This window comes from Thermobia domestica, chromosome 2, assembly GCF_964235325.1.
Source record: "Thermobia domestica chromosome 2, izTheDome1.hap1.1, whole genome shotgun sequence".
Taxonomy (NCBI): Eukaryota; Metazoa; Arthropoda; class Insecta; order Zygentoma; family Lepismatidae; genus Thermobia; species Thermobia domestica.
This window is the reverse complement of record NC_137455.1, coordinates 177,319,296-177,334,866: the sequence shown is the minus strand read 5'-3', so window position 1 is coordinate 177,334,866 and position 15,571 is coordinate 177,319,296. Positions and strand designations below refer to the sequence as shown.

Sequence of the window (15,571 nt, the reverse complement as noted above, 5' to 3'; positions counted from 1 at the left end):
ACATAACGACCTTAACGATTTTAGTTCTTTTATAAGATTATTTACCATTATTCAGATTTAAAACATAAAATACTCGTTGAAAGCTATTTTCAAAATTTACTCTTTCAGTGCACTTTACTGATAGTATGTGGACTTACGAGACAGCTTAAGAACGTTTATAATCCACTTTCTTATACCGATCTTTACACACAAAAAATTAAAACAAGAGCTTTACTCTTATTTCCAAGTTTAAATATAACTGATGATTTTGATTATTTACATAGTAAAAGTCAAAATCTTTATTCCAGAGATCCTAACTCCCACAAATATTAGTGTAACTTAATTCCGACGAAAAGCAATGTGTGGACGGTTTTAAAGTTCTTTCCCGAATATTGCAAAAGACATTGTCTGAAATTTAACTAAAGGTGCCTTCCATTTCAACTCTGGCACAAAAAATACCATCTCTATTTCAGATATTGTTGAAACTATATATATATATATATATATATATATATATATATATATATATATATATATATATATATATATAGCAACTAGACCTGTTTTCTAATAGACCCGTTTTTTTTTTTTTTTTTTTTTTTTGTCGAAAAAAAAATTCCCGCCAAGTAATGGGCCATCAAAGACGAGGACTACAATTTATGAATTGTAGAAAACATGGAAAATGGTCAACTTTGGAGGCCCACCATTCAGCTATGGGGCAGATTGAGTTATAATTCTTGTTGTGGAATGTACATAAGGACATAAATAAACTATATTTTATTATAGTTTGGTTTGCGCATGCGTATCTTTTTGTATATAAATTAACAAATGAACGTCAGTTTATCTGAAAAGTCGAAGTTTGCGATTTTATTTCGAGCACTTTCGCTTTGAATTTTAAAATTCTGTCTTCACGGTTGGTAAGACCTAGATACCTGCTTTCCGAGAAAAAAAAAATATATATCGCTTCTGTGTGCAACCATTTTGTCGCAAAAAAATTCGAGAAATTGTAAAATTTTCAAAAATCACAATTTTTGGACGCCATTTTCTCGAAAACATCACATTTTAAAATTCAGAAATTTTGTCAGATGGTTCAACTTTACTTGAATACTAAATACACCAAATAGCATTCTCGACCAATGTTTCATGAGTTAACTACAGCTTTTGAAGTTAGCGAAGATTCGTTAACTTTGATGTCACAGTTGGCAACACTGGAAACAATAAAAGTGCAACAATTTGATTATATTTATGGTTCACATTCATTAAAAAAAGAATAAAAGTTTTTTTCTGACCGAAGTAATCTGAGATGGAAATTACGATTATGAAATACACAAATTTTAAGTTTATTTAAAAAGTCCTTCCAATAAATTCTGATGATCTACAAACAACCTGAACTATCACCTCAGTGATGATTTGGAATGCTCCAGACAAAGTTCCAATAAGTGCGATTTTATTAGTGATCGAAAATGAGAAAAAGTTAAAAAATCGAAACGTTTTCTTACGCGTTCCATCAAGGAAATTTTACGGACTGTTTAAACAGAACAATCCCAGCATAAGGAGTCACTCGAAATTTTATCGTATTCGACCAAAGTGGGTGGATAAGTATAGTGAAATGGCCCCAGATGGATTTTGAGACAAGTGTGTGGTAGAGATACATTAATCCCTTACGTTTCAAACCTCAACTCTGATTAGTTCATGAGGAATAGCGCAAAATCGGAAAAATGGGATTAATTAATTTCTCAAGAATGGCTCGATCGATTTTGTTCAAACTTGGATGTATGTATAGGTATATACACGGGCTTCGTCCAAAAAATTTAACAACTACTTCCCACCATCCCCCCCCCCCCCTCAAAAAATTCGATTCAATATTTTGAACCTCTTTTGACCTATGATAGTCTGCGAGCACAATTATGAAAAAATAAAGTTTAGTTATCCCTTTAACTCTAGAATCACATATATATTTTCCAAAGTCAAAATTGGCCAAAACCAACCATACCCACCTACAAGGAAGCAATTGCAAAAGGAACAGCTATTAATGTAGCTTTTGCATATTTGCTACGTGAATGAATGAGAAATTACACCTGAAAAGTGCCAAACTTACTGAGGCCCCATTTGATGGGCTGTGGTGTCCCCATCTTCATATTGGGCCGAAGTGAAACTGTTGATATTGGTATTTATTCCGTATGAATCAATCAGCCTGAACATGAATATGAGGTTAAAATTGCCATTAGACCCCCGTAAGTACCCCATTTGAGGATGCCTGAAGTTTCAATGTGAGTAATCATATAAAAAAATCAAAGTTATCTACACCTACAGTGTCAAATAAAGTCAGCTGGAAAGAGAATATCCATCAACAACATAATGAATGTAACCTTTGTTGTAGTGTCTTTCATAGGTTCTGGGAGGGTGGATGGGGATAAGAAGGCCACTATTCTCTCAGACGATGCTATTATATACATAAATACCTATTGTCTTCTTGTATTCCACAAGTCGTGGAGTAGTGGAAAACTGCAACATTTGAATAAAAGGTACATTTCATCCAAGAAACAGAAGAAAATATAATGTAAACAGAAAGTTACACGTAAAAAAGTACAAGTATTTAAATGTGTAAAACAAATAAGGATGAAAGGAACACTGTAATATGTACTTCAGTCCTCGTTACCGTTTTCATTGATGACCACACAAATGTTGCAGTGTTCGAATATTTTGCTCAATATTTGTGTTGGTTTTGGGGTCCTTGACAAATATCTTCCATAACTAAAGTAATAAATAATGACTGCAAAATGGGAGCAAGAGCCAATTCTTATATTGATGGGAGTTTTGCCCACCAAGAAAAATCGCGACAGATGCTTCTGGCTGTTAGTATTTCTTTTTTGCGATAAATTCACACAATTACAATGACTCATTGTTTCGTGTTTGCTTTAAGGAGACACGGGTGTTCATTCCCAAATAAATTGATAAATATCAACAGTTTCACTATATCCCAAACTAGAGATAGAGGCGCCACATGCCATCAAATAGGGTCTCAGTGAGTTTGGCACTTTTCAGGTGTGATTTCTCATTCATTCACGGAGCAAATAAGCAAAAGTTACATCAACGGCTTTAAAAATAAATAAATAATGCCTTCTTATAAATGGGGTATGGTTAGTTTTGGCCAATTTTGACCATGGCGTACCCGTGATACAATTTTGGAAAAAATATATGTGATTCTAGGGTTAAAACATAATCTAAATTTTATTTTTTCATAATTGTGCTGGTAGACCATAATAGGTCAAAAGGGACTCAAAATATTAAATAGAATTTTTTGAGGGGTTAAAATGGTGGGGAGGGGCTGTTAAAGTTTACGGACGAAGCCCTTGTATACACTTATACATACATCTAAGTTTGAACAAAATCGTTCGAGCCATTCTTGAGAAATAAAGTAATCCCATTTTTCCGATTTTACGCCATTCCTCATGAACCAATCAGAATTGAGGTTTTAAACGTGAGGAATTAATCTATCTTCGGGGTACCTACCTATCACCCACTTGTTGTCCCAAGATTCATTTCTGGGGCCATTTCACAAATACACCCATGTCCTTTTAACTACTGGTACTTACCACTGGTAAACCATGACAATCCCATCCAAATCTCCTTTCCACATAGTATCCTCGCTGATGGGCATATCGTGTTACAATATCCTTGATTGTTCCCGCCAAAATATGTCCATAATGAGGTAATCCTGTTGCAAATGGGGGACCATCATAAAAGGCGTACCTGAAGATACATATAATTGATAATAGTATAGGTTTCGTTCAACTATTACTTCAAATATTTCAAAGAGCTCATTAGAGGAAATACACATAATTATGATTATGTAAAACCCCAGCCTTGTTGGCATACTTCACTTTCGTCCTGCAACAAACGTACAACACGTGGAAGCTATGATTCTATACAAGCAGCAGTGTCACGTGTACACTGCATGAAGGAGTTTGGATTGCATGGCGTGATATTTGCTCAATTATTATTGGAACCGGAAGTGGTAATAGAGTTATATCACTTCTGGTTTTAGTAAGATTATAGTGGAGATGGAATATATTCTTGGGACGCTTAATAGATTACAGAAAATCGTTTCTCTTTATCTATTATCGTTTTTACCTATAGCAATCACCGTTAAAACTGGAAGTGGTTGATTTCTGCACTTCCAGTTTTAATAGAGAAATCAGAGATGGAACTTATTCTTGGGACGCTTAACTGATTGCAGGAAATCACTTCTCGCTATCTGTTATCGTGTCATTTTAAACGTTGAAACTAGAAGTGGCTGATTTTGGTCAGAATAGATGGTTAACAGAGATGTCAAAGTAGAACGGTAAATCGATTTCACAAAACCGCTTCGCGCTCTCTCTTTTACCCTTTTCGTTCTATGTACATCGATATTGAAACTGGAAGTCTTAGTGAGCGGTTTCAGTAGACTTACGGACTGAAATTAAACGTACTCCTGAGACGCTTAATCGATTGCAGAAAATAGCTCCTTTTTATCTATTAGCGGTTTTATTCTATATCAATTACCGTTAAAACCGGACGTGGTTGATTTGATGCCACTTTCATTTTTGACAGAGATCAGATTTTTTTTCCCTTTAGGGATTTAAATCGATTGCAGGAAACTGCTTCTTGCTATCTGTTACTCTGTAACGAATAAAGGTAAAATCAAAAGTGGTTATTTTCTCCCACTTCCGGTTTCAGTAGAGAGATTAGGGTGCACATAAAATATACTTCTGAATGCTTAATCGATTGCAGAAAATTGTTTCTCGCTATCCATTACAGTTTTTATTCTATGATGATCAACATTAAAATCGGAAGTTTTTTTTAGCTACTTCCGGTTTGAATAGAGACAAGAGAGATAATGGTATCTATTCTTAGAATGCTAATTGATTCCAAAAAGTCGCTTCTCACTGTTATCGTTTTTTCTGTATATAGACCAATACTGAAACCAGAAGCTGAGGTGGATTTTTATTACTTCTGGTTTCAGTAGTGAGTTGATGATGGAATTATGAGATATTCGTGGGAGGCTTAATTGATTACAGAAAACCACTTCTATCTATTACCGGTTCTGCTCTATAGCGATTAATGTTAAAATCGGAAATGGTAATTTCTTTCACTTCCGGTTTGAATATCGGATCCAAAATCAAACTCGGTTTCTAATTTTTGATCCTCTACATCAGCGTTTCCCAACCGGTGTGCCGTGAATGAGCCGCTGGTGTGCCGCGAGGAAATCAAAACAAAATTATTAATAGCTATCAAATTGCAAATCATAAGAAAAAAATGTATATTCGTATTTCACATTACCATGAATCTACAATTTTAAGTTTCATACCGTGTTACTTTTCTGTGTATTTTTAATGTTGAAAAAAGTATTTGTTATCATTGTTATGGCCATTATTGCTTCTTTCTTGTTGCAGACTATTTCGTAACTTGAAATTTTAAAATATCATTCAGTCCTTTCGACAAAGCAAACATGCATACAAATTACCTACATGTGTGTTTTAAAAGTACAAGAGATTTATTTGTTCGTTCGTTATTTATTGCTTCCTTCTTAGTGAAAGGTTGGACACAGTTTTCGAAAAAGAAAGCGCATTTGTAAAAACCTGTATCCAATATTTCATTGCAATTGTTTTCTATTTTTAAATTAGAATGAAAAATAAGCATAATGATTTACTACGGGGAAAAACCAGTGATCGAGCTTTCTTCTCTGTGGGAAAATCAGTAATTACAGAAAAAAATACACGGTATTTTATATTTACAAATAATATCTATGTGTGCGCCGCGAGAATTCAAATTACACCCATACTGTGCCGCAAGCTGAAAAAGGTTGTAAAACGCTGCTCTACATCATGAGCAAATTTAGTGATGATTGACCAAGTAGTTCTTGAGATTCTTTGTTGTTCGGACGGACGAACAGGGGAAATATATAAAGGAGTTTTGGTAAACCAAACTCCTTAATAATTACATAGTTTACGTCCAACATATTACGACATGAAGGCTATCGGGACTAAGTCCGTTATCACCGGAAGTCAAATCCCGTGACCGCGTCGCTAAAATTCAAACTACGCTACAGGTGACATATATAAGTTTGTGTGAAATATCAATTAACACGAGACACATATTGCCCATATTCAAGTCAAGAACTATATTATATATATACATACATATATATATTATATTTCAAAATCGTGTTTACTGACATGCAACGATTAAAATATACAGTTATTTTAGGTAAAAACGATGCTAAACAACAAAAAAAGTTAACATGTTTACACATTTTTGTGGATAAGACAGAATCATACTAAATCATAGCCAGTATTTGAAATTACGTGGAAAATGTTTCTCTCAAGAATTTTATGATGGCAGTCTTCATCAGTGGTGCAAGACCAAGGAAAACACATTCAAAAATACTTCTAAAAACTACGTTGGGAGTAATAAAATCATAACAATTTAAAAGTGAAAAATATTAAAATACAGAGAAACAACTAATTTTCACTAGTTTGATAACATTATTAATGAAGATATGAAGTGAGAACAAGAAACAAAAGCAATGATAGAAACAGAAAAAGAAGCAATTAAGGAGAAAAGCATATTCTGAACACTTTTAATCAAGTTAAATAAATGCTCCATCGAGGGTTTGTAAACAGATTTAATTGACTGAATTTTGTTTTACAGTGAACTCCTGGATCACTAACTTAGTTCATTCGGCAACGCTGCTGGTGAACCGGAATTAATTTTTTCCTTTGAAATTAAAGTAAATATAATCAATGGTATTGTTGCACTCTTCACGTGTTTTTCTGTGATGAAGCATATAAAACGAAAATAAAATTATCCCTTTTAACGGTAAATAAATAATAGTAAATTAAACAAAACTGTATGAGAGCTAGAAAACACGAAGTGCAAAGAAAGAACAAAACGTAGATTTTGAACACAGCTCTCTGATGGATAATATTTGCGGCAAAAGCACAAAAGCACTACGGGGCGCGTGAAATTTGGTTACAGGCAAATGTATATGTTTGTACAGAAAGTATTGAATGTAAGCCGAAAGAAAAACTGTTCACAAAACTTGTCCATAAACCGATTTGTCCCTCAACGCTTCCTTATCCAACAATAAGGTTATGAAGCATGGAACCTACTATTTACAGGCCACCAAACCATGCCGGCACTTGACTGGTGCAATTTTTATGTACTAACCATCATTCAAAGTCATTTAAAATACAACAGTGGAACAAGCCGTTCTTAAAAACACTATATTTCCTCCAACAGCGTACCAGGATTGAAGAACAATACAATATATTTCGACACGTGAAGTATTCTGTAAAAACTGTCTGGGTCAGAAGCATTATACAGATACTTGTCAATCTAATGTAAACACGTCAATGTCTGACTTCCTAACGGTCAGGCGGCGACCACCACAGTGACCGGTTGTTGGTGGTGGTGTGTTAGGGTAAACTTCGTACTACGTATAATGAACTGAGCAGGTGGTGATAGAGTAAAATGAGACCTCTCTGATTTGCAAAGAGGGCAAATTATTGACGTTTAGTTATGAAGTGGCGTGACGAAAGTGACAAATATATTGGGTATGTTATAAGTAATGCATTACACGTACAATAGTGTAATATTTTATTTGCTACCATTAAAGACCTCTATGATTCCATTCTATGTCGCATCAAAACCATTCTCAGAGTTAAAAGTAGTCCAACGCCGTATTCATCTGGTAAGTTGTACTTCTTTCAAGTGTTTCCACTTTATTGATAAGTATCTGTATATATATATATATATATATATATATATATATATATATATATATATATATATACACGCATTTGACATATCGGAGCAAATTACTTAGATGAAAAAAATAAATAAAATAAAATAAACAATTAAGATATGTTCGAAAGAGATGGATAGAACAATATCAGAAATAAGGTTGAAAGCACCTAGAGTTACATGAACTATACTCTGAGTAATGTGATACAGAGTAACATTGAAAGGGAAAAGTATGGCGCTTGCGATTATGATTATTATTAATTCCACGGTTAGTGATAAGAACTACATATAACCCTACATTTCTTAACTAATGAATATAAAATTTGTAAGTTACCACTGTGCTGAAATTAATATTTACAATCGAAACATTTTTGACATTCCGAATGTCTTTATCAAAAATGTAAACATTTACATAAAACATCTTCGTTAGTTAAAAGAAAATGTATTTGAAACGTACCAGAACTAAGAATCCATAAAGATTTTTAACTTCGACAAATAATGAGATCACATAATCAATTTTATTTAACAGTACAAAAGTCTATATAGTCACATAGTGTTTAACCGGAATCTATATAAGAATTTGCAATCACAAAGAACCAAATTTCTTAATTTTACCTAAGTATAGGATTTAGCGATATTACTCTGAAAATGTTGACATGGCGCCCTTTAAACCTTGAAGGATTTAGAGCAAATAGTGAAATTTTATGTAAATAATTTAAATGAGATGTGTATTATCTTTATTTTGATACCAGTAAAGGATCTGTATATAACGGAATTATTCAACTTTAACAAATTAACATACAGTTACAAAATGAAAGAAAGTTCGTTGAGAACACGTAATTAAAAATGAGTGAGGGAACATGAAATGAATTTACAACTTAACTTCCACCTATCTGAATTGACACCAGAGGAATATCCAGACTGTTTACAGTATAAGTAATAACTTCAGCGCAATGGTAAGTACCATAAATTTACACTTAATATGAGGTCTAATTCATACGTCAAGATACACATAAATAGGAAAAAGAAAGACCATATGATATCTGAACCTTTTATTGATTATAACAATATAGGCCTAAATTAATAATGTACGCAACATTTACAGCCATACAATGGCAATCGCAGCGTCAGGATAACCACGTAATCTCAAGTCAAGATTGTATTTCATTATTGATTACAGATATACAGGAGCGTACTCTACATATTTCACGTTGAAATGTACCAATTAATGAATGACATGCACTTTCGGGAATTCATTATACTGATATTCTTTGGCTGTACGTATATTTCTTTACAAGTTAATGCAGACTAGGATTTCAGTAGAAGCTGAAGTTTTACTTCTACGATTAACATGTCCCTATACCTAAGCTTGTGTACTAGTAACAGTAATTACAATACCTTGGTCTTCCTTTCGACTGCTTCAGACAAGTTTGGAAGACATCTACTTCCTTCCAAAGTTGAAGAATTTTTTCCTCTTCGCGAGGAAAATCAATTGTTTCTGGAACAGGCTGCACCATGTTATTTCAGTGTGCGCACTCCTCCACACAATTGTATTTCAATAATCTTTTCTGAAAGATAAGAATAGAAGATGCATTTTAAAGAAATGAATTTACAATACATTTTTTCTTAAACAAACAAAAATTTAAAACAGCATTCTTATTGAAGCATTGCACTTAAGTATTTGTATGAGTGATAAACGTTCTCCTAATGCATGGAACTATATTCTCTCAAACAATACACATATTAGGATTATGTACGATATAATACAGTTGGATCAAAAGAATCCCCAAACGGGAATATAAAATGAATCATCTAATGTTAATGTTTCCTTAACAGTTGGCACAAGAATCGCCGGTGTAGCTCTGCTACCCAATAAGTGGAAAGAGAATAACATCAACATGGCGGGCGAACATTTGATCTTTGAACAGCAGAAGTAGGTTATTACGTAGCAGCAAATTTGAGAATGTTGCTGCGGTTCAGAGACGGTGAAGACGTGAGTCCACATTCAAGGGTAACAATTACACGTTTACGAGACAAATTTGAAACAGTGTGTGATGTGCAGAAAGGCCGATTAGGGCGACCTTGCATGGCTACTAGTGCTGAAACCTAGGCTGCGGTGCTGGAACTTTTCAAAGTTCATCACAAAAATCTTCATGGCATGGGTCAGGTGAGAGCGGTGAAAGTGCTAGTAGTGTGCTACGCATACTGAAAAAGAGTAAGTTGCGTGTGTAGATTCCAAGGCTGGTACAGCAGTTAAGTGACGATGATTCAGATCGAAGGATAAAATTTTGTGGATGGGTTCAGAAGATGGTTGGTTACAGGTGAACTGGGATTTATGGGTAACATTATTTGGTCGATGACGCACAAGTCAAACCTAATAGAACTGTTAACATATAATTGTGTGCATTGGGCTGAAGATAATCCCCACATTATTGCTGAAAAGGTTGCGAATTCGCTTGGTGTAAATGTGTGGTATGGTTTGTCTTCTAGCACACTCATTAAACCTTTCTGTTTTGATGGTATTGTAACTGGAGTGAAGTATCTAACAATGCTTGCTGATTTCTATTTTCCCTGCTATTCGTGCAACGTGGGTAATGACAGGTTTTATTACCAACAAGATGGTGCCCAGCCGCATTATCTCAGGCATGTGCTAGCATACCTGGATTAAAGTATACCAGGCCAGAGGATAATTTGCAGGGGACCAATCGAGTTTCCTGCACGCTTTCCAGACCTTACATCAATTTTTTTAATGGGGCACACTAAAAGATGAAGTATAATGTCGTAAACCACATAACTAGACACACTTTGGCGCTAAGTACAGGAGCAGTCGTAACTCGTATTCAAAAATTTAATTATGCGGATGGCCACCATTTTGAACGTTTACTTTAACCACCATTTGGAACATTCCGTTTGACCAGAAAGTACACTTATTTTTCAAATTATACTGTATGTAGGCTTACTTTCTCAAGAAATTTAACCTTGTAGGTTGGAAAATAAATCTTCTACAACATAAGAGTGTGTACCTTTTTTCACGCACCTGCTATATATCATACACAAACAAACTATATTATAAAAGTTGTCGCTAAAATGCTTCATCAAACAAAGAGTGGAAAAGATTGGAAGACAAGAAGCGAAAAATTAAAGAACAGAGAAAAAGTCGTGATGCATTCAAATGGAATGCAGGCTCATATAATAGTGTTGGATTAATTTCAAGGCAGATTAAGTTTTAGTGGAGGAATATAAAACTAATGAAACGGGCAGTGCGGCAAGGGAGCAGAAGAAGTTAGGAATAGCATGTCATAAGAAATATTTGTTATAATATGGGATTGTGTGTGTTGAAGTTTAGTGTCCCTTTTCGGCACCAAAGCTATACGAGACGCTGATGTACACTTTAAGATGAAATATGAACAACCATTAAAATATTTGATGCTCTCCAACTAGGAATCGAACCCACGGCCACGTGCACTAATGACGAACCTAAACTGTAGGTCCACGTTTCATATATCCTCGGTGCTGAAAGGGAATAAATTCCAACAAATAACGTGGTAATTTTATTTCTAGCAGGGACGACGTTTTGTGCAGTCGTCAGTGCTAGAATTCGAACAAGGGAAAATTGTTGGGGTCCGTTATGATGTATCTTTCTGTAACCAAGGTAGCAAAAGAATTTGGTGTATCGTGTGGCATAGCATCTAAGATTACGACCGCATAAAGAAGACTAGAAAAACTGCACTCTCGAAACACCAGCATGGACGAAAATGTGTGCTGAGTGATAGATAGAAGAACATTGCGTAGAATTCTGATGACATATAAGGAGATTATAGTTGTAAAAGTAGCTGTTGAAGTGAATTCAAGACAGTACAAAGGATTTTTTTTTAAAAAAGGTGCAATTCCAAAGTGACTGATCGAAATGGTATTAAGAGAAGACAAAAGTGATATTAAAGTAGTAAAACCTGGACTACGGAGGAACAGATGGTCGAATGAGTCAATCTGTACACTCTTTTCAACTTCTGGTCGAATTGTGTAGAGAACTCCATCCCAAGCGTACGATACGGATTGTTGGCTGCCACAAGTGAAACATGGTAGGGATTAGGTCATTATTTTGAGCAGCCATTTCGTAGGATTGTGTCGGTTTCATCATTAAGGTCACGTCACTGCCGACAACTAAGTAACTATTCTGAGAAACCAGGCCCATTCAATGGTGCAAAGTTTGTTCTCCAATCATGATACTTAGAGACCAGGGTTGGCAAAAACCATGGTTTTTATTGAAAAAAACAAAACAAAACAAAACAAAAAAAATTTTTTTTTGGTTTAAACCAGGTTTATTTGGTTTAAATAATTTGCTCTATATATTCATATCACATATGGACAGAAATAAGTTTGTTTCGCCTTGATGTTATTATGCAACAGCCGGGTTATGCTCGAAGAGGTCACATAAGTTTAAAGCGGAATAAAAACTGCTTCTAGAATTACATCCGAGAGAAATTGTCCTCCATTTGAACTCGGAACCAGGACTAATTGGCCACAAATTCGATACGTCTGCCGACTCACTCACGAAGGAATCCTGATAAAAATACGTTGTACTGATCTTTACATGCTTCTTAATATAACTGTCAAGCGTCATTTCAGAAGGACAAAAAGATAAATAGTTGCACAAGTGAAACCATTATACAGAGTTACATATGGACAATTTCAAAGTACTACGGAGTACAGAAGAAATAATTTAGTTCAAGTTAGTTAACAACGACTTTTATTGGTCCTATTTAAAGAAATACAACGACTTAATTTGCGTCAGTAAGAAAAGTGAATAAAGATACGAATTACTTGAGTCCACTTTAGCTCAGACTCATTTATACATAAATAGATACCAAAGATACTTCTCATTTCACTAAATGCCTCTCGTGGGGTCTGTATGACCCCCCCCCCCCACACACACACAAAAAAGGAAGTACGGCATTTAGATTTATTTTATCAATAGTAAAAATTGAAACGAAACAATATTTAGAATTTTTCTTTGATTGTAATTACATAACAATAATAACAACTACAAAAAAATCACAAAACAAACATTTATAAACTTATATATATAAAAAAAGTTGCTTTTGTAGTATAATCTTTTTGGGTAATGAATGGGGAATTTAGGTCTGAATATAATACGAATAATATACGGGAGTGAAACGTGATAACTTACAAATGTGTGTTCATCAAGATTTTACAAACACTTACATTTTTAAGAACGATTTTCGTTTTTTGGTTTAAACCTTTTTTTTTTTTTTTTGAAAAAAACAGCTGGTTTAAACCTTGGCTTAAACCAGCCAACCCTGTTAGAGACGAAACTTTTTCGCAAAATCTTGACATTTTGTAGCATTATCACAATTTTCGCATTTATTTTTTAAATGTAGCGAGTGTTTTTTAAAATATAATATGCTATTTGTAAACAGTATGTTTTTGGTAGTAAGGTATATTTAATAGAAAAATGAGGATATACCTTGATTAGGTGCACATTCTAGCTAATGTATTCACTGGAATATAGAAATTAATGCAAAATTTCCTCTCATGCAGCAAGATATTATAAATTCTTCTTTTAAGCTTGTTCTTTTGTCAGTAACAATCACATTACACTTGGAGAAGAATCTCTCGGCATCAACACTCGAGACTGGCAACCATATTGAACGTGACGAGCTGACAGCAAAAAATCTTTGGTTAACTTTTAAACTGTTTAGTAATGATACAATGTCAACTTCCTTAGCCGTACTGTTGAGAACTTCAATGACCTTATTTTTAAATTCACTGTAAGTAGCCAACAAATCATGAACATTTTCACCACAAAACACAGTCAACGATTTAAACAATAATTCAGTTTTGTTGATGTCATCTCCTTATTAAGTGAAAAATTTTCTAGATCGAATAACTTCAGAGCTTTTCATGAACTCTCCCCACAGAATTGTCGTCACTTGTTTGCGTGTAATTTTCCAGCTTCATCAATACTTTTGACAAGCAGATTTTCAACTTCAACCCGGTGAGAAGTAGTACCCTTTTTAATTAACTCATACCTAGGTAGTTTGTGTCAAAAATGAAGTGTCACATATATTATGGTCTCCACAACGCCTAATCTCAATATTATTGAGCCTTACGGTCAGTGTTCCAGGTAAGTGTGCAAGTACGCTGTCCACCTCCATTTTCGTTACCAGAACATGTTAATAAGGAGAATTGTACAAGATTCCCTTGAAAACCACATAGACTTTTAAGTATCCATTTTGGGGAGACTGTAAACAGTCTGCAAGCCAAAGGTTGCCCAATAGCATATTAGTCAAGGTAATGTCCTTTGCCGAGTGTTTCCATACTTATGTCCAGCTCCTTGGCAACCTAAGCTTAAAGTGACATCCAAACCACTACTGTTTGTACCAGAGAGAATTTGTCTTTCACCTGGACTTGAGCCTGGGACCCCCTGATTACAAATACGACAATTCTATCGACTTAGCCACAGAGGATACCTGATAGAAATACGCTATACTGATCTTGCCTACTTGTGAATATTTTAAAAAGTCAGTTCAGAAGGACAAAAAGATACTGTACAGAGTTATATAAATTAAAACAAATGGACAATTTCAAGACTACAGAGTAAAGCAGATCTAATTTAGTATAAGTTATTTTCTGAGTCAGAAATACAGCGACTTAATCCAGTTTGTATATCAATAAAAGAAGAATAAAGATACAAATTATTTGAGTTCTTTCTGGCTCTGCACCATCCGAACATATACATATACAGAAAATACTTTTGATTTCAATAGCTCACATTCATATTTCGTGGGTATGTAATGTATGAGAAAAGATCTAGATGGTTTAATACCTAGTTATATCATAAATACTTAAATACTGTCACAAGTTTGAATATGAATAACACAGAGAGTATTAACATCAAGGCAATTTATTTTGGTCATGTTTTACATTGATATGTTGTACACCTAACGCACGGATCTTTTTTCGAAATGTCCCCCCTTGGCCTTGATGCAGGCACCAAGTCTGTCCGGCCACTGGTCAATGGCATTACGCACCACGTCCATGGGAAAATTGTTCACTACTCGGGTCAAAGGATTGTTTCAGACTGTCGACAGATGGATGCCGTTTATGGCAGAGCTTTGCCTGAAGGACTCTCCAAAGTTTGTAGTCCAACGGGTTAAGGTCTGGGCTGCTAGAAGGCCAATCAGCGGTAGAAATGAAGTAGGGCGCGTTTCGTGCCAGCCACTCGTCGGTTGTTTTCGCTTTGTGGCCTGGAGCGGAATCCTGATGGAAGGTCCACCTTTCTCCAGGGAACATGGTAGCAGACAGTGGTTTCACTATAGGTGCTAGCACTGTATCCTTATACACCTTGGCAGATGTTTTAACACCTTGTTCGCAAAAATGCATCTGGGTTGTGCCTTAGCAGCTCACTCCCCACCAAACCATCATTGAAGCAGGATGATGTGCCCTCTGAACCCTTGGAGCTGCCTCAGCAGCTGCAGTAGATGACGTGGCATACACACGGTCATTTTGGGCGTTGTAAGCCTGCTCAATTGTCAACACCTTTTCGTCAGTGAACAGAATCTTTCTGTGCAGATTGTTGGCGTAACGCCGCAACAGTCTCTTTGATTTAAGGACTCTCTGCGACATTAATGTTTGAGTCAGGAAGTGACCAGTCCGCCTCTTATACGCCCGTAGATGTAGATCACTCCTGAGCACACGAGACATGGAAGTTCTGCTGATGTTCATCTCAGCAGCCATCACACTTTGTGTTCGAACAGGATTTCTTCGAATTCTTGCTGCGACT

The 15,571-nt window shown here is 35.2% G+C and overlaps 1 protein-coding gene across 1 annotated transcript in view; it reads right to left on the bottom strand.

The window, feature by feature from the left end:
* IleRS (Isoleucyl-tRNA synthetase) overlaps positions 1-15,571 on the bottom strand; it is a 78,309-nt gene that overhangs the window by 57,515 nt on the left and 5,223 nt on the right. Inside the window, exons 2-3 of the mRNA XM_081747965.1 lie at positions 9,166-9,335; positions 3,576-3,732 (exon numbers count right to left, since the gene is read on the bottom strand). Coding sequence (XP_081604091.1) covers positions 3,576-3,732; positions 9,166-9,284 — 276 coding nt within the window. The 5' untranslated portion in view covers positions 9,285-9,335. The remainder of the gene's footprint in view (positions 1-3,575; positions 3,733-9,165; positions 9,336-15,571) is intronic.